Source organism: Rhinolophus sinicus, chromosome 3 (assembly GCF_057876585.1).
Source record: "Rhinolophus sinicus isolate RSI-liver-muscle chromosome 3, RSI-T2T, whole genome shotgun sequence".
NCBI classification, from domain to species: Eukaryota; Metazoa; Chordata; class Mammalia; order Chiroptera; family Rhinolophidae; genus Rhinolophus; species Rhinolophus sinicus.
In genome coordinates, this window is record NC_142503.1 from 128,236,493 (window position 1) to 128,263,912 (window position 27,420).

Here is a 27,420-nt window from a genome sequence, read left to right on the forward strand (position 1 = left end):
TTCTCAGAGAGTCTGGCACCATAGAGTATATAACTTTTCTGAATTAAATTGGCATCTTGAAGCTCCTGGAGGTATCGGACAGACTAGTCGGACTTTTCAAGTTGCCTGACTACCAAGGTTTTCTGCTTTCCTCTGAGGATTATCCAGCAGCACAAATGCCGACCAAAAAATGCCTCAGGAATTTCTGGCTGTTGCCCTTGTTGTTGTTATTGTTTGGAGTGGTGAGGGAGTGTTAAAAAAGCAGGTATGGCCAAATAATCCCGAGAATATATTCTGAGCTACGGAAAACAACAACCATTCAGGAGCCAGGGAACTAAGAACAATTCCATTCTTTTTTTTTTTTTTTTTTAAAGATTTTATTGGGGAAGGGGAACAGGACTTTTTATTGGGGAATAGTGTGTACTTCCAGGACTTTTTTCCAAGTCAAGTTGTTGTCCTTTCAATCTTAGTTGTGGAGGGTGCCGTTCAGCTTCAAGTTGTTGTCCTTGGGAGTCGAACTGGCAACCTTGTGGTTGAGAGGACGCGCTCCAACCAACTGAGCCTTCCGGGAGGCAGCTCAGCTCAAGGTGCCGTGTTCAATCTTAGTTGCAGGGGGCAGAGCCCACCATCCCTTGCGGAACTTGAGGAATTGAACTGGCAACCTTGTGGTTGAGAGCCCACTGGCCCATGTGGGAATCGAACCGGCAGCCTTCGAAGTTAGGAGCATGGAGCTCTAACCTCCTGAGCCACCGGGCCGGCCCCTCCATACTAATTTTTAACTCCTGGATGAGCAAACAGAGCAAGGAGCATGTCTTGTTCCCCTTGTGCCTACAGAGAAGGCCTCTGTAGTTTCACATTTAACAAATACTCGTTGAGTATCTTATATACTAGGTAGGCCTTGTGCTGAGCAATGGTGACTTTTATTTCTGAGAAGCAAAATTATCCCTTAAGTCTATTTTAAGATGTTTTATTTATAGAAGGAAATAAAGTTTGAGTCAAAAAGCTTTATTGATCACATTTTGTCCCTCATCTTTTGTCACAGTCACAAGTATTCCCACTGGTTTGCTCCCTGCTTTAACTCTCCTCAGCATTAGCAGTGACTTGTGGGGAGAGGGTTTCAGAATATGCCTTAAGATGTTCAGGGCAACCTTACACTAAGTTTCACGTTGTGAAGGCGGATTACCCAGAGAGAGTACCTTCACTGCAGAAATATTACTGTACTTTTCACATCTATATGTAGATTTTAAAGGTGCCTGTACATCTATGAAATGCATAAATGCTTTAGCTGCTTCTTTAAAGTACAATTCTGCATAGGGTGTTTAGTAAGCAGCTGATATAGACAGGTCAGGTTGCTTTAGGGAAAACTGGGTGGGCTCTGATGCTGGAAGTAGAAAACATATAATGAATTTTTCCATGATTTGCATCCAGGTATTGTGGAAAGGGAGGAACCATCAAAAATACAGCTGAGAAGGAAGGGTTTTGGAGAGAGTATTGGGTTTGCAAACTGCTTCCCTATTTACTCGCTTGTAATCTGGTCTAATTACCAGTTTACTTATCTGTGAAATGGAAGTTTCTTGTGGAGTATTTGAGATCTTGCTGCCTGGCATGTGTTACCACATACACTCATAAAAAATTCTCAGAAAATAAAATAAAATATAGCTGGCATCTTATGGTATTTGTTCAATAAATATTAGTTTTCTTCTTTCCTTAAGCTCATTCTCCACCACCACCCCTCACTTCTTCTCCTACCTCAACCCAAACACACACACACACACACACACACACACACACACACACTCACACACACTAATTCTGGTTCAGAAATTTTCATTGGACTGATCTGGTGATGAAAACTGGCCAACTCAGCCCAAGTCTGACCTGCTTATTGACCAACCAATGCCTTTCCTTTTCTCTTTGTTGATTTGAGTCAGCTTACTTGTCAGAATCCGTCTTGTATTTCCCCTCTTCCAGGAAGCTTACTCTGACGAGCCCGTGCCAATGACCTTTTCCATCCCTAATACAATATCTTGTCATATCTTGCAATAGCACTCATGCAACTTCCACTGTACCTGGTGTTGTCAGCGCTGTGTTCATGTCCAGGTCTTCGCTCTGCCTCACAATTCCTGGAGGGCAGGCACTGAGTCTTACTCATTTTCACATCCCTGCGTGTTCAGTCTGGCATGTGGTGAGTGCTTAGAAAGTATTTGTTGAATAATAGCAGTCAGTCAAAAACAAATCATCCACTGGGGGATCTGTTTCCTAACAATGTGAATATACTTAATGCTACTGAACTGTACATTTAAAAATGGTTAAGATGGTACATTTAATATTATGTTTTTTACCAGAATAAAAAATATTTTAGCTTAAAAACGAGTTATTCCCATGAACAATAAATTTGTGTGCTTGGATTAAAAAAACAAACAAAGAAAGAAACACCCAAATCATCGAAGTTCAAATTTGAAAAGGACTTTAGAGATTATCCAGGTGATGATCTTGAGGCTTGAAGGTAGAGCAGGGTTTCTCAACCTCAACACTACTACCTTTTGGGCCAGATGCTTCTTTGTCTTGGGGGGCTGTCCTGTGCACTGTAAGCTGTTTAACAGCATCCCTGACCTCCAACCACTAGATTCCAGTAGCGACAACCAAGTGTCTCCAGACATTGCCAACTGTCCTCTGGGGGTGGGAGAATGGGGCAAAATTGCTGCTGGATGAGAACCACTGCAATAGACAAAGCCTCTCACTAATGGTGCTTGGTTCCCCAGCCAGACAGGGAGACGCTAGAGGCCAGATGTGAACCTTGAATCGCATATTTGAGGGCTCAGCACTCTTAGCCCCTCAGGCCACGGTGCATGTCTTTCAGTGGCTGGTGGGTGGTGGCTGGCTCCCTCTATTTCATTAAAAGTCCGTGTGTGAACAAGTGCTTCCCAATTACCTTCTAAAGCAAGCACGTACAGAGTGGGTGCTCAATAAATACTCCTTGAGATGCAATTACCTGTTGGCCGCCCACCTGCGGCATCTAAAAATTACACCTAGACAAGCAGACAAATGATTCAGAGAATACTTCATAGTCCTGCCTCTACAGAGCTGTTTTGGAGCAAAGCCTCACATTCTTCTAGGGATGGTCTCTATTCCTACTGCTATAAATTCTAGCAATTCCTTATATTTGCCAGCATTTCACAGACTATAAAGTCTGTGAAGATCACACATATGTGATCTCCTTTGATCCCCACAACAACCCTCTCAGGTAGACAGGGCAGGAACAATGATGCCCATTTAGCAGATGAAGGAAGGAGTCCTCAGAAAAATTAGGTCACATGTGAGTGACAAAGCAAGGACTCAACTCAATGGCTCCTCCCACTCTAAGTCTAGAGCCGTTTTCACTTTTCAGTACGGAATCCAAAACAGTAGAGTCTTGTAGCACTTTCCACGTTCTGTGTTCTACAGGAGATGCTCTGTGGAGACACGGCATGTGTCAGAGTCTTCACTGGCTCTCACCCTGAGGCAGCTGTTCGTACAGTCCTGATAGGAAAGTGTATACAGGGTGAGAGGCATGGTGAACTTCCAGGCTTGCCATGAGGATCAAAACCCAGCCTTTACTAGACCCTGCTTCCACACTGTTCCCTCAGTCCTGAAAATCCTGAGATCCTCCTAGACATTTTATGGGAAAAGCATAAAGAAGGTTCACCTAGGCTTTCTCTGGATATTGTAGAAATGGACAGACCCTACAAGCCGCAGGAGGGCCTCTGGCTATATTTCAGGACTAGCATGAGTTAGTAAGGAAGGCCAAAGCCTTTTGGATCTAAGGGTCTGTTGGGCGTAAGAAGTCTGTAATTCCATGCTCTAGGAAATTCTTTAATGGCTACAGCATTCCAGTGTGGACAGGCCTAGATGTGAGTAAAGCCTTTAATAGGAGTCACATGGGTATTGGCCCACAGGTCGGGAAGTTAATGATTATTCATGGAAAATGTAGGTTTTCTCAATCCCAACAATTTTTCTAGTGAAGGCTTGCCCGCCAATACAACTTGGTCCCTTTTTAATGGAGTGGTTTGCTTGGCTTTACTTTGACAGAACAAGCCAAGCTTGAACTCATTGTCCAGGCATCCTAAGACCCATTTTTCACTAAAGAAGATCTGTATAATAAAATGATTATTTTATTAATTGGGGTGGATGAAAGGGAGGGTTGAAACACCGACCTCCAGTACCTTGTCTATATCAGATGGGTGAGCATCTCATTCTTGAATGGCTTTATAGACAATGAGTCTAAGAATAAAACAATGGAGGAAAAAAATCCCACTCTAATCAACTTTCTTCCAACCTTCCATCAACAAACGTTCAAAATCAAGGTGGAAGCTTTTTCTCAGTTCTCCTTTTCCAAAGCCACTCCAGAAAAGTCTCATTTGGACAGTATCCAAGTTTATGTCGTGCAGCTAAAATGTGTGTTGTGCAGTTTCTACAGAAGAAGCAGCATGGGGTAGCGGAGGAAATCATGGGCCAGGAGTCCAAGGTCTTGGCCTCTCGTCCAGGCTTTGCTACCTACTCAGTATGTGACTTAGGTCAAGTCTCCTCACACCTCTGAACTTCAGTCTTTGCAAAGGTAAATAAGAATGATAGTACCTGACCTATGCACCTAAGGACATAATTATGAGAATCAAGTAAGGTAATGGATGTGAGTATTTCGTAAACCACCATTGAAGCTGGAATTGAAATAGAAGGAAGGAATCAGATCTGTGTTCCAGTTCTTTAATAAGCATCTTCTGTGAACCATTCTCATTGCTTACAGAATGGAGCATATGAAACTGATTATTTTCAGGGAAAAGCTTGAGGCTATGACAGAAGATTTAAGTTCTAATCCAGTTGCTACTAACTTACCCTATGATTTAGGTAAATAACTACCTCTCTGGGTCTCAGTTTCTTTATCCATAAAATAGGGATAATGATAACTCCCTCGTTTTCCTCATTTGGAAAATGGGAATGATAGTTGTCTTACTTTCCTCTCCTCTAAATTGGGAATGATAGTAATAGCCAGTCTACTCTCCTCAACTGTGAAATAACTGGGTTGCCTTACTCATTGCCTACAATATACGCTTGACATATTTCACAGGATTTGGCGATTCCAAAGAAACAGGTATATTAAAGTTCTAGATTGATGTCAGATATCTTTCATTCAGTAAATATTTATGGAATGTCAACTACGTGATACTTCACAGGCCAGAGGAGGCAATACAGTTCATATTCTCATAGACTTGCAGTCTAGTGGGGGGAGATAAATATTAATCAAGGAATTACACTAAAGACTGTATATAGTAGGCATTACTTTTGGGTAAATGTAATGTGAATGTTCTTTCAGTTCCAGAACAGAGCTGTGCTGTGAGTGACATTCCTCCCCCCACAGAAGCTCCAGAGGCCACTAAGGTGGAGGAAATGTTAACTGATTCTGGTTTTCTAGGTCGCAGCTTCCTAGAATCAGAAAGAGGCATTCCTCTCCTTCCTGTTCTCTAGCATAATTCAAATTTGTTTTTAGATTTTATCTTTATATTTTTAATTTGGTCAAAATTAATATTATTGGGGGGAAGGGGAGAACCAATTTTTGTGATAAGATGACTCTTGTCTCAGTGCCAACCTCTTGCAACTTTTACCATCACTTCAGCAGCTCCATGGACCGACATGCTATCCAAGAATACTGTAAGTGGAGGCAGGAAGTGGTCAGATCCCGAAATGGGCTGTTGGTGTTGCCCATCCCACCTTCCTCGGCTCCCTCCACCTGAAATGAGGGAGGCAGCATACACTCTGGAAATGTCAGAATGTCAGCCAGAGAACAGAAGTGCTTACTGATTCCCATTGCAAAATTTGTTTTCCAAGAACTCTTAGTGGAACATTAACACTCTTCATTCCTGAGAAAATGGGATCTTTTCAGTAACATCCATCCTCACTCTCCACCTTGTGACAGCCATTCCTGGCTCTGAGAAACACCTCACTGTTACCCAACTACTCTTTCAGCACCTTAAAGACCAAAGTCAAACTTTGTTTTTCTCCTGTATTGATTGCTTTTCTAACTCCTTGAGCTAGTTTTATAACCCTCATTGTATTGCTCTCTTCTTGGCTGGCTTTGAAATGCCCTACAGATCACTCTTCTGATAAAGACATGCTAGGCAAGGAATTTAGTACCATCTTTCAGTGCAAGTTCTCAGCTCCCAGCAGCACGTTTGTTTGGGCAGTTGAAGGGTCACTTGACAGGGTGACCATGTCCTAAATCTTGGGCCTTTTAGTCTCTACTAACCCAACATTCGTGCACACATGGGGACTGTGTAGACCCCTTCCCTCCCCCATTAGTCCTCTCATGTTACAATTGTTTAGTTTGAAAAGGGGCAGCTTATTCTGCATCCCAGAGGAATAGGGAGTTATTGCTTTTAGAATGTAAATATTATCTTCTCTTCCCCTTTGGCTGAAATAACTGGATGCATGGCCTGGGATTAAAAATTAAATTTTGGTTTAGAAGTGAGTTTCAAGACTGGATTGAGGTTGAGTTATGGCTGAGATCTGTAAGTCCGGTTTTGAAAGCTGAGGGTAAAATCCTGTACTGTGCATCTTGTTCAGCCCAGCACTAGTTCCAAACCACTAAAGAGACTATGGTGGGAATTTGAGATGTCCTCAGAACTCTGTCAAATCCAGCTGGCCTCATAGTGCTCCATCCAGCTGTGCATTTCTCCCCAGATCCATCTAGCTTCTGCTTCATGCCTCAGGCCTTTAGTGGTGCAGCTGGGTGGGGCTGGAAGAGTTTTCAAAGCACCTGTCCAATGGACCCTGATCACCATCTTTAATCATAAGAAGTACAAAAAGGAAAGCTTGGGGAGGAACGTGTCAGGAGCTGCCCTTAGAACCCTGCTCCTCCCCTGCCCAACACTCACAGCCCAGTAGCCAACCGTTCAGTCCTTGCTGCCGGCCTCACCTGTCAGGAGAAATCCAGCCTCTTGCATACAGAAGCAGAAGTGGATTAGAGCTCTGGATTAAACATCAGGAGACTGACATTTTGATCCAATTTTACTCATCAGTAGCTGTGGAATTTGGAGAAAGCCACTTAACCCCTCCGTGTCTTAGTTTGTAAAAAAGAGAAAAACCTGCCCTTCTTCTTCTACCTGAGTTTCATGAGGTTGTTTTGAGGAGAGGGAATGACCTTTGGAGGAACACAGTGCTGAGGCTTTGCACAGATTGCTCCTACAAACCACTTCTAAATGACTAGGATTGCTTTTATAGGATTATTTCATGTTTCTCACCAAGGGTGGGGCTGTCGTGTCTGGGGTGGAGGCCAACCTCCAGGAGTGCTATCCATGCTTATGGGTCTCAAAACCCCCAGGCATGGGGTGTGACCACTGTCTGTCCCTTTGGCTCACTTTTGAAGCTAATTGGCAGCTGGTCTCTGAGAACAGCCCACTTTTCCAGCCCTGCTATTTCTAGGCAGTCTTAAGACGTTTGTCACTTCGGATGGACCATGTGCAGCCCAGTCAGAGGGTCCTGAGGTTCAATACCTGTGCCTGCACTTATTACTGTGTGGCTGGGTAATGCACTTCGTATCTCTGAGACTGAGATTCCTCCTGAATCTCAGGAGGAAAAATGATATCTGACTCCATAGTTTTGTCCTGAGGATTAAAGGAGACATGTAGAGTACCTGCCCACGTTCTTGGTCTCTACGTGCCTGTTATATGCTCCTTCTCCCCTGCTTCTAAGGAGAATTCTTGCTAAACATACCTGCCTAAAGGTGATTCACGCAACACAAAGGCATTTAGGAACCAGATCAGAGACGAGACCGCCTCAGCAAATGCCAGTCCTGCCAACTGTGCTGACGCCACTCTCTCCCCCATACCTTTGCTGCCTCGTGCAGGGAACATCATCGGCTCTGGAATCTTCGTCTCGCCGAAGGGCGTGTTGGAGAACGCTGGCTCCGTGGGCCTCGCTCTTATCATCTGGATCGTGACAGGTCTCATCACAGCTGTCGGAGCCCTGTGCTATGCTGAGCTCGGGGTCACCATCCCCAAATCTGGAGGTGACTACTCCTATGTCAAGGACATCTTTGGAGGACTGGCTGGGTAAGAGGCTCTGCAGGGGACTGAGTGGTTTAGGGAGCCAAAGCCAGGGGTTTCCAAGGTGCTGAGGGGAGCTAGAAAATGGGGTGCCTCTTTTGCCTCCATGTCATGGTGGCGAGTGAGGCCTTGTGTCCCCTTGATGCTCCTGAGAGTGGCAGAGGAACCAGGTTGTAGTTTTAATCTCTGTTGACCTTAGTGGACAAGATTCTATGATAGAACTATGTGACACCTCTGACTGGAGATTCCCTGGGAGAGCACCTCACAAAACAAAGCCCCTTTCACTTGGTAAATGAGCGTCACCACCTAAGAGATGAGGTACCCTTCTCACATTATCAAGGATAATGGCTTCCCTCTAGAGCCAGGCCCTGATCTTGAATTCCTCAGCTTCTTCAGCCCTGCTACTGAGGAGCTCAATCCTCACCAAGGAGCGCAAGGTGTGGAGGTCACTTCCCTCACGATACCCGCTCAGTGCCTCCCCAGGCACGTGCTTAAGTAGCCACACCCTTAGCATGTCCTGGCTGGCAAAATTCTGGGATTGCAAATTTTATTTGCCACCACTGGAGGCTGGGGGCCAGAGTGGTAGGAAAGAGATGATTAAAGGAGAGGGGAGTGTGTAAGAGTGCCAAGATGTGTGTTAGTACTACCGTGTTTCCCCGAAAATAAGACCTAGCCAGACCATAAGCTCTAATGCGTCTTTTGGAGCAAAAATTAATATAAGACCCAGTCTTATTTTAATATAATATAAGATAGGGTCTTTATAACATAACATAATGTAATGTAATATAATGTAATATAATGTAATGTATTACCGGGTCTTATATTAATTTTTGCTCCAAAAGACGTATTAGAGCTGATTGTCTGGCTAGGTCTTATTTTCGGGGAAACAGGGTAGTTGAAACTTAGCTCTTCATCTTTAAACTATTTTATTGTCATGGCAGAGGGTTGGGTGTCTCTTTTGAGGGGGGACTGCGTTCCTCAGCATCTTGAAAACAGAAAGGAAACCCACCTGCTTCTCCTCACACCGCCCAGTGACCTGTCCAGCCTTCCTTTGATGACTTCTGAATCCCTGCCATGCCTTTGGTGGGGGCGGGGGAGTCTCCATTGCTATCTTGGGTCAAGTCCCATCCTGTGTCCCCTTCAGGTTCCTAAGGCTATGGATTGCTGTGCTGGTGATCTACCCAACCAACCAGGCTGTCATTGCCCTCACCTTCTCCAACTATGTGCTACAGCCGCTCTTCCCCACCTGCTTCCCTCCTGAGTCTGGACTCCGACTCCTGGCTGCCATCTGCCTACGTAAGTGTTCTCTGGGCCTTGCTCTCAGGGCAGCCTCTTAGCCTTTCTGGTGGTCTCCATGTCTCTGCTACCCCTTCCTCTCCCTCTTTCTTTCCTTCCCTCATTTTATTTTTTTCCCCCATTACTTTTCTTTCCATTTCCTACATGTGTGCTTTGAACAAACGGACTCTGCATGTAATTACCTGGTGTTAAAAAAGAAGAAACTTGACTTGCTGCTCAGAGCCACAGTAATTTTTATTGGCAAGGTTCTTTACATTATACAAAGCCCTTTGACTCCCGTGATCTGATAGGAGCAAATGGCAAATCCAGAAGCTAAGCTGGGCAGAATTATCATTTTTCCTAGTGCTGATAAGGGAAATGGAGCCAAGCAGTGACTTACCCAAGGTGGCAGGCCCTGAGTGGACGCCGGTCTCCTGATTTCTTCTCATCCCAGCCCACACACTGCACTGGAGGCCCTGCTACTCGTAGGAAGGTTTTTCTGGCCTTGTCCACCTCTACCTTAACCTGCCAATCTTACAACGTCTTAATTGGAGAGTTGGATGGAGAGTTTAGAAATGTAAGTTGGAGGGAAATATATGCATTGTCTGTCCACAGTTCCTTGATAAGTTTTCTGTCTAACTGGGGAGAAAAGCCATATAGACAGATTTTGTGGTTAGGATTCAATTGCAGTAAGAATTCAAAGGAGGAAAGAACTCTGTGAGCTAGAACAGGTTAGAGAGGCTTTATAGAGAAGTTCTGCAACCTCTATTTCTAAGAAGTCTCAACACTTAGTCGCTGATATCAGGGATCTCAATGGATGTGGGAATTTTGCATCTTTCAACCAAAAACTAATTTCCAAAGTAAATACTTGGATCTTTCAGAGGCTCCACTTCTAGAGTTAGCTCTGTCTCTACCTTCCCATACCTTCCAACACACATACACTTAGCTGGGGGTAGTGACCATCCTGGCCACACTCTTTCCCAGGTTTTGACACTTTCCTTCTGTCAGCTGGTAGGATGGTGAGGGAGGGGTCACTCGCCCATCCCAAAGCCTCTGACAGGACAGCCAGCTGGACCCCAAGGCGTGGTCTCCTGGGCAAGCATGCCCTCTTCGACAGTGATATTCAGCCCTGGGATAGACCCCCACCATCCAGGCAGGTGGTACTGTGGAGCCAAGACACTTATTTGGGGTGTATTGCCTGTGCTTGGTTAGGCCTGCTCATGGATCTAAAGAAGGATGTGTGTTCCAGAACCAGATGGGTGGAGGCCACATCTCCACACCACCTTCTAACTGCTGTGAGTGCTTGGCAAAGTAACCCGCCCCTCCCTGCTGCGAGATGGGAACTGGAATCCTGCCTGCCCAGGAGGTCGTGATTGCAAGGACTGTAAGAGATAACGAATGTTCTTAGCACTGCGTCAGGCGCCTTGTGGTGCTATTAGTCAGTGAGGGTGGTCAATGAGGGTAGTCACTTGATTCTTGCTCGCTAGCTGGATCTAGAGCTGGGGGAGGCGGGTAGGGGAAGAGGGTGTGGGAATGCAGGAAGAGTTGCTATGTCTGCCATTAGACAGGCTTATGGGGGTTGGAAGGGGGACCACATGAGTGCTGGCCAGTGCTATTTCAGCATCTCGTGCACACAGACAGGGCTTCCTCTTTTCTGGTGATTCTGCTGAAGTGTTTCAGACACCCTTACCCTCCAAGTAGAAATCGAGAATCCCGAGGCTGCTCAGTCCATCCTCTAGGAGAGAAACCAAGCCACAGAGGATAGTTCCCTGGGCAGCTGGACCCCACAGCTTCTTTTGCATTCCCCAAACCCACCAAGGATTGGTGACCTATTGAGCAAAGACTCTCGGCAGTAGTGTAGCCTTGTAGATATCCCCTCAGGCCAGAGAGGTGCAAACCCTCCCAAGAGATAAGGACCGCTCCTGCCTGTAGCCCAGCTCCAGAAAGACAGGTTGTACGCCATCCCTTCTGTAGTCCACACCTCACCTGGACATTGCTAGCACCAAACCAAGAACATTTAGGAACTCTAACAACAAAAAACAAGATCCTCCCCTCTCCCAATTCCTGAGGTTAAAGGTTTCATAAAGCTTATCTGGCCTGTTCTCTGCCTTCTAAATAGAACTACAAAGAAATTGTGACCAACTTTAGTCAATTTTGCTCTCCAGAGGTAGGAATTTTTCAATGCCCTTGAGACATGTGTTCAAGTATTTTTCCACCTTCACAAGCAGGAAAATCTTCTTCAACCTAAGTTTATTTCTCCTTATTTCCTTGGGGGAATAGAAGACAGCTTCTCACCTCACCCTCTGAGCTACCCCTGTCCTCCCAGATGTGAAGGCCATATGGAGCCTCCAATTTCTCTCCCCACAGGAGTGTACACGTGAACATAGCCACGAACCTATACTTCCCCACCAGGCACTTCCAGGTACTTTGAGAACGTATGAAAAGGTTCTGTTTTCTGGTTTGTTGAATTTTTGTTTGTTTGTTTGTTTGTTTGTTTGTTTGTTTTGAGCCCACTTTTAGAGGCCCCTCAAATCGTCCCTTAAGATATCCAGTAAAATAGGATCCAGGCTGTCAGGAAGTATTGGTGGATGCTCTTTCATTAAGTGCTGATGTCTGTTATTCCAGCACCCCTCCCACCATCATCTACCTGCACCCCTTCCTTTTAGCATTAGCTGGGCAAACTGCCCATGTAGAACAGGCCCAGTGTTTTTTGGCAGTAGAGCCAAGAGTGGCCCAGTTGAGCCATATTCTTGCGAGAAGCAGTAGAGAGCTTGGCGATGATCTGAACGTATTTGATATAAGAAGCTCTGCTTTCTGCTGTGTCATTTTGGCATGCTGCTGACAGGCTGGATCCACAGTGGAAATGAGTTTTTGAGGGAGAGGCCAGCATCTGTGGAGAGGTCGCTGGTATGTAATGGAGGGCATCTCAGTTGAAGGAGCTGGAGGACAGGGCAAGAGCCCAGAGTGGAGAACCAGTGTGGCAAAGCCCCTGGCTGGGGTTCATTGTGGGAGGGAGGAGATGAGGTCAAGTCTGGTTCCATGGGGTTGTTTTGGAACAGATCCGATGAGAAATGATGGTGGGAGGAGCCGGATGGGGGTGGAGAGGTAGAAAGAACCTGCTGTAACTGGCTTGCTTGCACGGACTTTGGAGGGGGAAGGGAGGAGCGGAGAGGGAATGAGAGTAGGAACTGCAGATTTAGATCACACTTATGCAACTGCAGCTGCCACTTCGCGTTATTTTATGATTTAGGTCAAAGCTGATTATTCACTGCTGAGTTGGCAGAATATTCCTAGCCACCAGGCAGTGAAAAAAGAAATTATTTTATGTTTTAATTAAATGAAAATCCTTTCTCCTTTCTCCAGAGCAAGCATATTAGTGGGAGGAAGGAGTTAGAAAGGAGGGGAACAGGAGGTGTTAAAACTTGGTTTTGGTGCCTTCTTTTATGATTTGCTTGAGTCTTTCTTTCTCTCTCTTCCTCCCTCTTTCCTTCTTTCTTTCTCTCTCTCTCTCTCTCTCTCTCTCTCTCTCTCTCTCTCTCTCTCTCCCCCCCCCTCTCTCTTTTCCTTCTTTTTGTTTGTTTGTTTGTGTTTTAGCATTTCATAGGTAAATGACTGTATTCTCTAAGTAAAAGATGTTCCCCTTATCTTCACCCCTCTCTCCTGCCCAGTAGCCCTGGTAACAGTGGACAGGTATCATTTCAGTTCTAAATAAAATACATCTATCGATGTATGTATCTGGGTATATAGACATACATGTTGATAGGTTATTTCTGCAACTTGCTCTTTTATCATTTAGCTGCATTTACCTGAGTTTCTGCTTATAAAAATCAGTGGTCCCAGTGACACAGAAGGAGCACCAGGTGTTCTGGGGTCTCGCATTTGTGCTTCTTGCTTCCTAACTCTGGGTTTTCCTTTGGGATCTGTTTGTCCACCCTCTTTTGGAGACCAGGCAACCTTTCACACAGGCAGCTCCTGGCTTCTTTCCTTTCTTTTGGGGCTGGGGTCATGTCTAGTATCGGAAGTCGATTTTTTTCTTCTCATTCAGGTCCCCCTCTTGTCTCTGAATGCCTTGTACTAAAGAAGCTCCTGTTCCTTTCTCACCCTGAGGAGAAACGAGTATTCTGCAAGCATTTCACAAGTGAAAAATGCTTATCTTGTATTCTGTCTATCTCCTGAGATTCCTAAGAGGCTGGTTTTCCAGGACTTCAGATTTCTTCTTCTTAAGGACTTCACTGTATGTATTTCTTCTTCTCTCTTTTTGTTTTTAACTTTTTTAAATTTTATTTTAAGTGTGTTTTTTCAGGACCCATTAACTCCAATTCAAGTAGTTGTTTCAATCTAGTTGTGGAGGGTGCAGCTCACAGTGGCCCATGCGGGGATCAAATTGGCAACCCTGGTGCTAGGAGCACTGCTCTCACCTACGGAGCTAACGGGCCGCCCCCTGCATTTCTTTTAACCGAGTTGTTCTGCAATTCATCCACAGAAAATTTCCAGCTACTTGATGTAAGGTGCTGTGATAGAGAGATTTGTGTGTGTTGTCCTGCACATCTCTTGCAAATTAATCCCTTGATATCAGAGGATTCAACAGCCTTTCCTAGCATCTAAATCCTTTAATCTCAGTTCATTTTCCTTTAAGGCTATTCTTGAGCCCCAAACTTCTCATCTCTGGGCACTAAACATATTGCCACAGATACCTGGGCAGCCTTCTTGCCCTTCCCTTGTCCCCAAAGAGTTATTTGGCTGTCTCATCAGCCTTGTATATGGATATGAATCCAGACAAATATAGACTGGCCTAGATTTGACTCCCGTATATCTAAGTCCCCCTTTTTTAATGTACATCTTCTAACTAACCAACATTTAAAATCTACATGTATTAAGAAATCTCTTGGTTTTTACACAATGGTCGATTTGACTTAAATCCCATTTTTCATTTTTATAATGCATTAAGACGAAAATTACTTTGTAAATGAATTTTCTAGAAAAAAAGAAACTACGAATCCATCAGTCAATTACCATATTGAGCTCCTACACTGAGTGAGGACAAAGCATTATTTATATAGTCTTGGAAGACATTAAAGGCTAGTGAATTGAGTGGTGTACAAATAATTACAATACAGTGCAATGACAAACGGTGTTTTAAAGTTGGGAGAGGAGTGCTAGGGAAGGCTCCCAGGTTGAAAGGCAAGTAGGTAGGCTCCAGAGGGGTATAAAAGAACGGCCAGGTAGAGGGAAGGACACGGGCAAGACTTGGGGTCAAGAGAGAAAGGACCAGTTGGAGAGAAGTAAGTACTTTTGAGTAGGTGGAGCCTAGGAGAGTGACAGGAGATGAGGCTGAACAGGTGAGCAGGAGCCAGACCTTGAAGGATCTTGCAGATCACGCAGAAAATAGCAGACTTCGTCCAAGGGATGCGGAACCGCTGAAGAATTATGAGCAGAGGAGTGATATCATTAGGTTCACATTTGAGTGAAGAAAAGATCATGACCCTTGAAGCAGGGAGACAGGTTAGCAGGCTAAGCATTTGTCCAGGCCAGGGAGGCAGTGGCCCAAAATAAAAACAAAGCTACAAGGTGACAAAACAAGAAAGACTTAGGGGTTGAATCAGCTGCCCATATTAATGGATTGACTGTTAAGAGGAAGGAATCTAGTACAAATCAAAATGAAATATGTTTCAACTTAACTGTCTCCAGCATTTGTGATGAGCCGTTATTTATGTGTTCCCTGTGTTTCTGCTTTCCATGTCCTCTCCAAAGCCCTGAGGAGCACTGAGCATGTCTGTGGTTGGAAGTCTTCCTCAGGTGGTTACCCCAGGATGCTATAAGGCCTGAGAGCATGTAACTTAGACTCTTGGGAAGCATTATATAAACAAGAATCACAATACTTTGTTCATTCAACAAACATTTATCGAGGGCCCAGGATGTGCTAGATACTTTTCTTGGCACATGGGATACAGTAATGAGCCAGAAAATCCTTATTCTCATTGGTGGCAGCAGCAGCAGCAGCAGCAGCAGCAGAAAATTAAGCCTTCTCTCTTAAGTATTTATTGAGTCCACTTGTGTGTCCTCTATTGGTACAGGGTACAGAATCGTTCAATTATTATCAAATATTCAAGTGTCTGTTCTGCTCCAGGCACTGTGTCAGGCATGAGGATACTTAGTTCCTGTATTAAGGAACCCACAGTCCAATGGATGATTTTGACAAGCACACAGGGAATTTCAGTTCCAACTGGTAATCTCCCTAAAGGACAACATTTAGGGAGCTAGATGTAACAGACATGGGGGCCCTGTGGGGGCGCTCCAGGTGGTTCAGTATAGCCACAGCATAGACTAGGAGGTAGGAAATGTAGATAGAAGTGGAGACCCAGCCATGAACGGCCCCAGGGGCCATGCTAGAGAGACTGAGCTTTACTCTGAGAGCAATAGGAAGGCAGTAAAGGGTTTCAAACAGAGGATTGACATTATCATATTTATATTTTAGAAGAATCATGGCTGCAACAACTAAGGATGGAGGAGAAGAAAGTAAGGTCAGAGGCAGGGAGAGCAGTCACAGTGTGGTTACAGGAAGCCAGGTTAGAGATAACGACGATGCGGATCAGAGATGGGGCAGTGGGCCTGGAGAGTAGATACACAGTCGGCCCTTGAACAACATAGGTTTGAACTGCGTGGGTCCACATATACACAGATTTTTTTCAATAAATATACAATTGGCCCTCCATAGCCCTGGGTTTCTCATCCATGGATTCAACCAACCTGGGATTGAAAACAGTAGTTTTGTTCCATGGTTTGTGAATCTGTGGATGCAGATCTGTGTGCATTGTTTTATGCCATTTTATATAAGGGACTTGAGCATCCATGGATTTTGGTATGGGTGGGGGGTGGGTTTCTAGAATCAATCCCTCTCAGATACCAAAGGAGGACTGTAGTTAAGTTTCTGGGGAGTCAAAAGTTATGTGCGAATTTTCAATGTGTGTAGGGGGTTGGCACCCCTAACCCCCACATTGTTCAAGGGTCAACTGTGTTTGGCATCAACTGTGTTTGGTAGAATTGGTAGGACTTGGTGATTCAGGATGAGGGAGTCAAGGATGACACATTCTTTTTGGAAGACAGGAGAAATAGAACAAGGACAACACTGGATTATGTTTTAATGTCTTCTCATTGGTGTGGTTCAGACTGCATTGAGTTGGCCCCCTCTGTCTTTGCTACTCATCCTGTTCACTCTCCAATACTTACAGTCTGTCACAGGCACTTGAGGAAGGCATCCCCTCTGCTTTTGGATGCCATGCTGATAACAGCAGAGTAAATGCCCATTCTTTAGTGGTATTGCACCTCCTCCCTGCCCTATACAGCTTCTGGAGTATTCCTTGTGCCTATCCTGGAAATGAAGGTATCTCCGTTCCCCTCATCTTACGTTTTTGTTAAGAGCAATTTAGTCTTTACCTCTAATAAGATGAACAACTATTGGTACAGTGCTTTATAGTTTATGTATCATAGTAAGCAATTACAAAGGTCACAGAATTCAAGAATGGAGGTCTCCTTCCCTAGAGATCCATTGGTGTTGGACACCTCTATCCATTAGTCTCTTCTCAGATTGGGCTTTAGCCACAGGCCACCTGAGAAGTCAGGGTCTTCTTTTTAGTTTCAATGAGCTTCAATTTATGGTCCAGATCACCTCCACTTTCCTAGCTTCCTTGTCTCTTCTGGTCTCCAGCTTGTTCTCTCAGACTGGAGTCCTGCTGTTCAAAGTGTGTACATAGCTCAACTCCTAGAAATTGGGAAGTGAGAAGCTTATTCCTGGGAATGTGTCCACCCCTGCTTGGGAGAATAATGAATGGGATTGAGGCTCTCTGAAACAGGGAGTTTTACTGGGGTTCAGCTTCCACCAGTTTGGAAACAACTTACTGACTTTCTCAAACCAGCCTAGAAGCTTAAATTCTCCATTGGCCTTTTGTCACTGACTCTTAAGGATCACATACCCTCCCCCGCCCCGCCGCCAGAGGAGCCAGCACCTGTGGTTTAGGAAGTCACCCAGTCATCCATTCATTGTGTCTGGTAAACTTTTAAGGGTTAATGTGACACACCAAATTTATATTACATACCAAGGAACATAAAATCATAAGACTGATGGTAGTGAAGCCTAGTAGTACTGGGAGCTTGGGGGAAGAAGAGAGAACAAGATTTGTTTTGAGAGTTTAGCAAGTTTGAACACGAGCTGCCTTTAGAATTGGGTTATAACTGTAGAATGTCCAAACCTGTAGAGAACTTTTATAAAAAATTTATTTAAGTCAAACAGAGGATATACCTGGAAGCACAATCTCAACAGACTGAAATAATGAGAATAATGGTTTGCATTTCTTTTATGCATTTGAGATTAAGGAGTAAATGTAAGGAAGATCACAAGAAGGTGAGAGAAAGCAAGGCTGGGATTGGATCGCAAGATAGTTAAGATTATGTGCTCACATTTTAGAAGCACATTTTGAAAGGGGGCATTTCAACGGTGTATTAACCTAGATGCATAGAAACAATGGACAGGGCTTGCGTAAGGCAAAGATAAGCCTTTTACTAAGGAAGTTATATGCCTGGGTTGTGACTACCCACCACGACCTACCCAGTTAGGAATTTAGGATCAGATCATTCTGTGAGGTTACCTTTTGTAGAACCCCTTTTTCGTCCACACTGACCAGTCTTGGGAGTTTTGCAGCCTGAGTTCAGGCTTATAGTCCTTGGTGGATACTAACAGAGCCCACAAGTCTTCCAGTCCAGGAACCAACCAGACCTCCCAGGACCTATACCCTTTCGCCCAAGGCTGAGGATGATGGAGAGTCAGGCTAGCCATCCCAAGCTCTGTGCAGACCCCTTGGAACCCGTGCCATCCCCCTTACTCTGAGTCTGGGAGACATCAGCCCTGAGAATTGGGGCATGAAATAACAAGAATTCTTTAGGCCCAGGCTGGAACAGTAATGAGTAAGATTAAAACAGGACTCCCCAAGGTGGCGTGATGCACTATTTGTCTCCCCTACTTTCCGGGTGTCCATTTTTCTCTTCTTCCCTACCAGAGCTCAGGAGCCATGCTTAGCTGATGCCAGAGAGAGAACTACTCAGCTCTTGGAAAATGCTGAGCTGGGTGTTTCGGCTTCTTGGCTGAACTAAGTACTGGATGGTGATTCAGCAGAAACTCCTGGTCTGGCAACTGGCACTTGCCACGGAGGCATCAGGATAAGAAGGAAGGGGAAGAGAGAGCCAGGCAGGGAAGTGGCAAGGGTGAGGCAGCATGGGCTGGGCCTTAGCTGAAGGTGTCCAGGGAAAGCTGTGTGATTCAGGACCTCCAGAAGCTCCACAGTCTGCACCCTTCCTCCGCTGCTTGTTTGTCCATGGCAGAGAGAGCCCCTTCCAGAAGGTTCAGCACACCTCCTCCTCTTAGAGGGGCTTCTGAGATTTCTCAAACCGTGTCAGTTCTTCCAGACAAAAAGGGCTGGAGAAGGGCAAAATGTTACTGTAGTGTGGTAGGCAAGATCTATTTCAAAGCCTATTTATGAACCTAACAGAAGCTAGGATCAAAGCTTAGTTTATAAGGACTGGCTGCTTTGATATTTTTTTTTCTTTTTGGTCGCTGTTGCTTTGTTTTGATGTTTTGTCTTCCACCAGTCAAGTTATTTACACGTACAATAATACCAACCTTTGTTTTGCATTGGCAGAGACTTGAGACTATTATGGGGCGCCTCACCCCATATGAAAAATGTATTGGCCCTGAGTTAGCAGAGTAGGATTCCAGGAACCTGTCTCTGTGTGTCCTCACTTCTACCCCAATTTCCCCCAGCCTCTCTGAGGTCTATGAGGAGGAAAAATAGCTGAGGCTGGCCTGCATGGGCAGAACTGGAACCTTATCAGAGCCTTGAATTGCATGAGTTAGAAATCAAATACGGCTCCGTGTTTTCTTTGCCTATCAGTGTCTTTTGGCAGCTGGCACTGGTTACCTCCTACTTCTGGAAACGATCAGGCAGGCTAACTCGGAGCAGCCGGTCCACAATTAGAAACACGTGCCCAGTTCCTTCCACTAGCAGGGTAGGCCGCCAAGGAGCCCCGTCCAGCCTATCACAGAGCTGAGCGTCGCCACACCCTCTCCCAGAAGGCTGGCCGATCACCCGCAGTTCAGCGTGGGCACCCGAGGGCTGGTCTGAGGGGCATCATCTCGCCCCTTTTGCTCCAGGTCCAGAGGGAGGGAGTCAGGGGAAGTTGGCCAGAGAGTTGCAGAAGGCAGAGCCGTGCATGCCCAAGGAAAGGTGAGACAGAAACCTACGAGGCGCATGACCAGGTGAAATTTACAGCTGCTTCAGAGGGCTGGAGAGTTCCAGCCCAGAAAGGTGCTTATTTTGAAGTTCGGGAGAGGAACAGGGTGTTCTGATTTCTACAAAGCGGCGTCACTAGCTTCCCTTCCCTGTTCAGCAGCTGTCTGCTTAGTACATTCCCTCTCCTTTTTTCTGTCCTGGCCTCTCTCTATTCTGTTCCTCAAGTGCTCTCTCTCTCTCTCTCTCTGTCTCTCCCCCCCCCCCCCCATGTGTATTGTTTCTCTTCCTCCTTCTTCCCCTGTTGTTTCTCATGCTCATTCTTCCCCTGTCTTCTTCACTACCTGTCTTTATGGACTTGAGCAAGTCTAGGCTTTTTTTTTCTCCCCTTTCTACTCCCTGTTTTCTCTTATTTGAAAACATAGGAGAGGCCTAGTTCTGAAATGCTAAAGGAAAACAAGGCTTTCCAAGCTGCCTCTGGCCCACACCTGAGAAATTATTTTCTAAAGCCCTGGGTGTGATGGACACACTGTTGGTTTCTGAGGAGTAGCCATCTTAGTCTTTCCCTTTTTGCTGCATTGACACCTTACATCCTGCTGCCCAGAAAGCAACCTGGCCAGTGTCTTCAAGTGACAGACTCAGTGCCCCAAGTGGCACTCTCAGCAGTGATCGTGGGTACCATTGACAGGAGCAGGAGAGAAAGAATGTGGGAATGGGTGAAGGGAAAGAAGAGTGCTGTGTATGTGATAAAAGAAAGGCAGGAGTAGTGGCAGAAGAAGCAACTGGGAATTGGGGAGCAAAGGGACAGTCCTGTCTTTGGCACTAGTTAGCTGGGGTCTTACTTCACTCACATATAGTATGAGGTTCTGGGTCTCAGGTCATTCCTGGCTCTGATTGCCCCTGAGGCTGGAAACTACCTCTGGGTAGTAGAGTTCAGGCCTCAAACATCTCCCTCCAGTGCCAAGAGCTGTCTACAAGGAGAGTACCAACTGTTTTATGCTTCTGAGCACTGTTATAACAATCAATCCAGCCCCCTATCCGTATGGGCCCAACCCAACTTTCACCCCATCTCACCAGAACAGTATAGTTCATGGAGCCAAAGCTGGCTCGACAAAAGGAATGAGATTAGTTTGGGGATCCACATGGGAAAGTGTTTATTGACCCTCCGATGAAGACACAAAATGGCTCTTTGACAACCCAGCTCAGGAAGAGGCCAGATTTCTGTATCTAGAAGCCAGAGAGCACCCAAAGACAGTCATCCAATGGTCCCTGGGGATAACCTGTGTTTTGTGAGCTTTCTTAAGAGAAGGAGAAGCGGCCACCAGATGTGCCTTCCTCTGGCATCACAGACACTTGCCTGCCCTGCTTTATGAGGCTGTCCCATGACATTTACCCTGACATTTACTTCCTAGAGAAGCACAGTGGCTCCAATACACCCTCCCTGTACAGATGTATCCATCTATCCATCCTCCATTCAGTAAGCATTAGTACCTACCATGTGCCAAACAGTGTTACAGGATCTCAAGGTCACACTGACTAACAGGGTGATGTTTATGGCTGTGTGTGCCCTGCTGGCTACAAGAGAACAGGGAAGTTTCATTCTCCTCTGGGCCTGAGTAGAGCAGCAGCAACAGAGTTCCTTGGATTTCTGTAGGGCATTCCTTCCTAGCAATGATTTCTAAGGAGTAGTGTCATTTTCTTCACTTGTGGAAACCAAGGCATAGGGACATGCTTGAACGTCTAGATTCCAGTCAGTGTCTCAGCCTTATTCTTACCAGGCCCACAATACCCTAATACACCTTTGTGCTTGTGACCCCACACTTTCAGACAGCTTGGATTGAGGGACCCCAGAACAGGTAATTTGTGTACAGGCATCCTCCTGAGAAAAAGGTGAAACATGAGAAATTGAGGAGCAGGGTCAGGCGTAGAGGAAGAAGCCACGAGGAGAGGCAATGTCACAGTGCAGGATATGGCCTGATGTGTGATACAGCTTCTCCAAAACCCTCCAAACCAGCCCCTTCCCAGTCCACTCTGCTTTGCCTCTGATCGTCGGTATTATCCTGAGCAAATCATGCCTTCTTTTTGAGTTTTAGTTTCTTAGTTTATGAACAATAAGAATGACCACTTAACATTTTATACAGCAATACACAGGTTACAGAGCCATCCTCATGGGACTAAAATGGACCACACCTGCATTTTACAGAGAGGAAAGTGAGGCTCAAACAGTTTGACCAGCCAGTCCAGGCTCCCTGAGAGTCAGTGATCAAGCTGGGAATGGCACCATGGCCATTGGGTTCTTCAAGTTCTAAAGTTCTGTGATTCTTAGAGTCAGCCCTGGCTGCCAGGTCCCTCTGAGGGAGACATCTCTGCCTCCGTCCCTTTAAGCTACTCATCCCCCACCCCCATTCTTACCACTTCATTCCCTACACAAACTACTCTGAGCCCTCTTACCAGTTCTGCACTCAAAAAAGACACCAGAAACCCGCATGGTGCTTCACGCACCAGGCTTACTAGGCGGAGCTGAGGGGAACAGTGATAAAGTCACAGCTGTGGCTCTGTGCTGGTTGCAGGGACTTCAAACTAGCCCCACAATTCCTTAATCCATTCTTAAAATTTTCTAAATGAAGATTTATGTATTTGCTTATGCTAATGATTCACTGATGTTATGTTTAAAATGGACTAGAAATAATCATTTTAAATTACCTTTTATCTATAGTCTATAATATATTAACTTAAGGTTAAAGTTCCCCAAACATGTTGTTCCTAGTCTCCCCTTCTAAAAATTTGTAATCCTTTAACCCCATGTGCCGTACCTCCTACTGAGACAGGTTGGGTTGGCTACACCTAGGTCTGCCAAAGATTTATTATCTTACAGTTCTGGGGATCAGAAGTTCTAAATTCAAGGTGTCAACAAAGCTATGTTCCTTCTAGAAGCACTGGGGAGAATTGTTTCCTTCCCTTTTCCAGCTTCTAGAGGCCCCTACATTCTTTGGCTCATGACCCCTTTTTCCATCTTCAAAGCCAGCAGGATGATATCTTCAAATCTTTCTTGCTCTTTGATCTGTTTCGGTCATCATTATCTCCTTTTCTAACTCTGACCCTCCTGCCTCCCTCTTAAAGGACTCTTGTGATTACATTGGGCCCATTCAGATAATCCAAAATGATCTCCCATCTGAAGATCCTTAACTTAGTCACGTTTGCAGAATTCCTTATATCATGTAAGGTAACATATTCATAAGATTAAGATGTTGACATTTTTAGGATGCCATTCTTCAGCCTACCCCATGGGTTCTGATGTTATTGTCTGAGGGAGGAAGTGAAGGCTTCTGTGACTCCCCAGGGATCGGGGCTGGGAAGGGGGCTGGGGGACACCATCTCTGCCGGAAGCAGGAACTTGCCCCTCCCCTCTACAGAGGACACATTCCAGGTCAGTGACAGGATCTGGACTGTCATTGATCTGAGAAGGACTCTGCATTTCTCTGCCAGTCCTGAAGCTTTCCCACAGGCAGGAAGCATTGAGCCCACCTCTCCTACTTGGCAGTTGGAAAGCCCTGGGCACTAGGCAGGGCACGAGATTACTGGGGCTAATCTTACCTGCCTCATTTTTTGTATTCCTCCTGTCACCTTGACATTAGGCTTTTAAAACTGGGCGGATTAGGTAACCCCTGACAACCCCTGACTTCCGCATGTTCTTGAAGTCTTGTCTTCTTGATAGTTTTTTCACCTTTTTTTTGTGTTGTTGTTAACCTGGGAAGCAAAAGAAAAAGAAAGCAGAAAAGGCCCAAGAAATACAGATAAGCCTGGACTTCCATAGAGGCCTCTAGAGAAGCGACAACCAACCCCACAGCCAGAGTACAATGGACAAGAACCAGAGTTGTATGCCTTTTTATTTATTTTGTTCAGCTAGGCCAAAACTATAAATGTTTCCCTGGTGTTAGGGTCTCCCCCTCCTATAAGAAGCATCTCTGGTTCCCCTGGGCTGAGTTAGGGGATCCTCCTGGATGCCCGCTGGCTTCCATGAAGAGCTCTGCTATCACCACATTGTTTTATGATCATCTTTTAGCTCACCCACCTCCCCTCTTACGGTGTCAACTTCTTGGGGGCAGGGATTTGTGTCTTATTTATAACTTCCCCACCTACCAAAGTGCCTAGTATGTGTAGGCCCTTTGTAGATGACAGCTGCATGGATGGATGGATGGATGGATGGATGGATGGATGGATGGATAGATGGAAACCGTCATATTTCAAGCTGCCGTGGCCACTGGTCCCCACCTACACGTGGCTTCCCTGAGGTCACTGTATCTCAAGCATGCAGAATTCATAGTCTGGCTGGGAAGAGAGGGCGGACATCGCTGTCAGCAACAGAAAGGGGTGCTGGATAGCAGACGGGTAGAGGCGGGCCACCTAACAGGACAGGACAGGGGCTTGGCAAGCACTTAACAAGTGTTGCCTTCACTCACTGACCTTTCCTCTCTGGATGGAGGCTCAGGTTTCAGCCTGCTGTGAAGGAAGCTGCCCTGTGGTACCAGGAGACTGAAAGTGCCTTCTTTCCCCTCAGTCACATGCTGTGATCACCCAACTGCAGGGTGAAAGGTCAGATGTGGCCTGCAGCCATTGTTCCAAGGAGATTAGTGTCACAGGCAGCCTGTCTCCCTACCTCATTCTCAGGATTTCTCTTTATTTTTGAAAGACCCTTGTAAAGGGGAAAGGTTAAATATTAGTCAAGGACTGGGTTCTTGTGAAGGTGCAGAGATAAGCTCAGGCAGGACAGAAGACACCCACCACAAGTTTATTTGACAATGTCTCTCCTTCAAACATCTCCGATTCCACCAGTATACTGTGGAGCCGACCTCTTGAAAGGAGTCTTCCTGGCTGCCTTGACAAGGTCTCTCTTGACAAGAAGATGATTTTGTGTTTTCTGTCCCAGTACATGGGGAGGTGGCCACATTGCCCCTCCTGTTTGGTCGTCCTGCTCTGCCCTTACTTCCCTTCAAGCACTTTCTTATCAGCTCCCTGCCCTCCCTCTCCTCCCCTTAGTGGAGGATAATTTTCTTCTCTGCTCCTTGTTCTATAATCCTTACCTAGCCCTGACTCACATGAGTTTTGTGTCCTAATCTTCCTTCCTTTAATAAATAAATCTCCTTTATTTTTTTCCTTTATTTATTTATTATTATTTTATTTTAAGATTTTTATTAGGGAAGGGGAACAGAACTTTATTGGGGAACAGTATGTACTTCCAGGACTTTTTCCAAGTCAAGTTGTTGTCCTTTCAATCTTAGTTGTGGAGGGTGCAGCTCAGCTCCAGGTCCAGTTGCCATTGTTAGTAGTAGGGGGCGCAGCCCACCATCCCTTGCGGGAGTCGAACCGGCAACCTTGTGGTTGAGAGCCCACTGGCCTATGTGGGAATGGGCAGCCTTTGGCGTTAGGAGCATGGAGCTCCAACCACCTGAGCCACCGGGCCTTCCCAAGCTCCTTTATTTTTTACACATTATTGGTTGTGTCTGCCTGAACTGCTGGGACCCAGTGGGCCAGCTCATCCCTAGCATGCCCCAGGGCCCAGGGGAGAAGCCCAGATCACAGGCCCAGTTGCTTAGAGTACTTTGGGTTGGATTGTCACCAGGCATGTGATCTTAAAATCCTTATTGAATTGAGTAAAATAAACTAAATGTGTATTTATCATGACATCTCAGTCCATCTGGAACATTTGAGTATTTACAAAATGTTCTCCCTGTTCAGGCACTTAAAATCCTTCCTCCGACAACTTGTTTTGGTTCTCCTTATATGACACCATCTTGGATAACAGCCTCTCCATGAGGAGTCAAGCATTTCTACTCTTGAAGTCAAGCTTCCTATTGCTCTTTTGGCTCTGTGAAACCAACTGAGGATCATGTCTCCTTTTGATGAGTTTCCTGGAGAGCAGGGGGATTGGTGTGCATTGTGAAACGTGTAGACTGAGAAGAGATTGGAGGGCTAAGGAACTGGGGCATTTTCTTGATCCAAGTATTAAATGTTTGCTGAGCAGCTGCTATTTGCAGGCACCAGTGATATGCCCTGGGATTAAAAACATGAAAAAGTCACAGTCCCTGCCCTCCTTGTCTACAAGGAGACAGAGAAAAAGAAACAGATCATTATAATACAAAGAAATAAGTGCCATAGTTAGATATAAACAAAGTGGTCTGGGAAGAGAAAGGAGGGACAAACTGTTCCTTGTCTATAAAATGTGGCTGATACATCTTACCTGGTAGGCACATTATCAGGAATAAGTAAAATAATAACGACTTACAGAACAGGAGACATTTGAGCTGGATCTTGAAAGATGAGAAGGAATTTGCCAGGTAGAGACGGCCCAGGGAGGAAGGTTACAGACGGATAATGTCAGGTGCTTACCCTGCCAAAATGTTCTCAGAATCAAGGACGGTTGAAAACTACTTGGAAAGTAAATGCACAGTTTCAGGATAAGGTATTGATAGAACTTGATCAGCTGTTCAAGTGAAGTCAGAGTCCTGGTTAGAGGCTTGAGGAGAGAGAAAAAGTCCCATGCTTTGACATGCATGACTTGTCCCCTTGGAAGACTAGGGGTCATCCGGTCACTGTTTCAGAGGACAGGGAAGCAAGAGAATTTTAACTGTTCCTCCTTTATTCTCAAGCATTTCTTAACAACCAGGAGATTGAGAGTCCCGTTCCTACAGCACAGGGCCCCCGTGGGTTACTTAGAAGTGTGGCAGTGAAACGGAGAACCCCTCCAGCCTGGCGTTCAGCCTCTGAGCTCGCCTCCAGCCCTGGAGGTTTCGTGTTATTGAGATCTCTGTGACTCCTAGGAAAAGAGGCAGGTTAGAAGCTCCCCCATGCCCCCCAAGAAGAGACGGCGGAAATAAGCAGATAAAAGCATGGTCAACATCATTAGTCACTAGGGAAATTCAAAGCAAAGCCTCAATGAAATACCACTTCACACCTATTAGAATAGCCAGACTTTTGAAGCCTACAGTAGCAAATGCTGACAAAGATGCAGAGCAACAAGATCTCACGCACGTTGCTGGTGGGAACACAAAATCATACAGCCACTTTAGAAAACAGTTTGGCAGTTTCTTATAAAGTTTAACTTACATTTACCATATGACCTAGAATCCTACTCCTAGGTATTTACTCAAGAGAAATTAAAACCCCATTCAAAGACCTCTACAGTCTACTTAAAGATATCTGTGCAATTGTTTTAACAGCTTTATTTGTAATAGCCTAAAACTGGGAGCAACCCAAATGTCCAGCAGCCAGGGAATGGAAAAATAAACTGATACATTCATATAACGGACTACTACTTGACACTAAAAAGGAACAAACTGCTGATATATGCAGCAACTAGAATGGATCTCAAAGGTGTCATGTTAAGGGAAAGGAGCCCAGACACAAAAGGCTACATGTTGTGTAATTCCATTTATGTGACATTCTGGATAAGGCAACACTATAGTGACAGAAATCAAATTAATGGTTGCCAGAGGTGGGGGAAGGGGATCGACGTCAAAGGAACACAACATACAAGAGAATGTGTTGGAGTGTTGGAAATGTTCTGTATAGAGATTGTGGTAGTGATTAAACACCTAAATGCATTTGTCAAATCTCATCAAATTGTACACTTAGAAAAATGAATTTTACTCTGTATTATACCTTGATAAACCTAAGTAACAAAAGATTCCCCTAAACCTCTGTTGCCCCAAAACCACACTAGGAAAAGAACATCCAGGATCCCACAGGCTGCTCAGGGCACCCCTTACACATACAATGACTTGAAAACATAAACCACACTAGTGCCCTGACCAGCA

At 45.3% G+C, this 27,420-nt stretch overlaps 1 protein-coding gene across 1 annotated transcript in view; it reads left to right on the plus strand.

Annotated features, from left to right (window-relative positions):
- Window positions 1–27,420, plus strand: part of SLC7A8 (solute carrier family 7 member 8) — a 49,190-nt gene that overhangs the window by 5,946 nt on the left and 15,824 nt on the right. Inside the window, exons 2-3 of the mRNA XM_088797016.1 lie at window positions 7,856–8,060; window positions 9,199–9,350. Of these exons, the coding sequence (XP_088653142.1) occupies window positions 7,856–8,060; window positions 9,199–9,350 (357 nt within the window). The remainder of the gene's footprint in view (window positions 1–7,855; window positions 8,061–9,198; window positions 9,351–27,420) is intronic.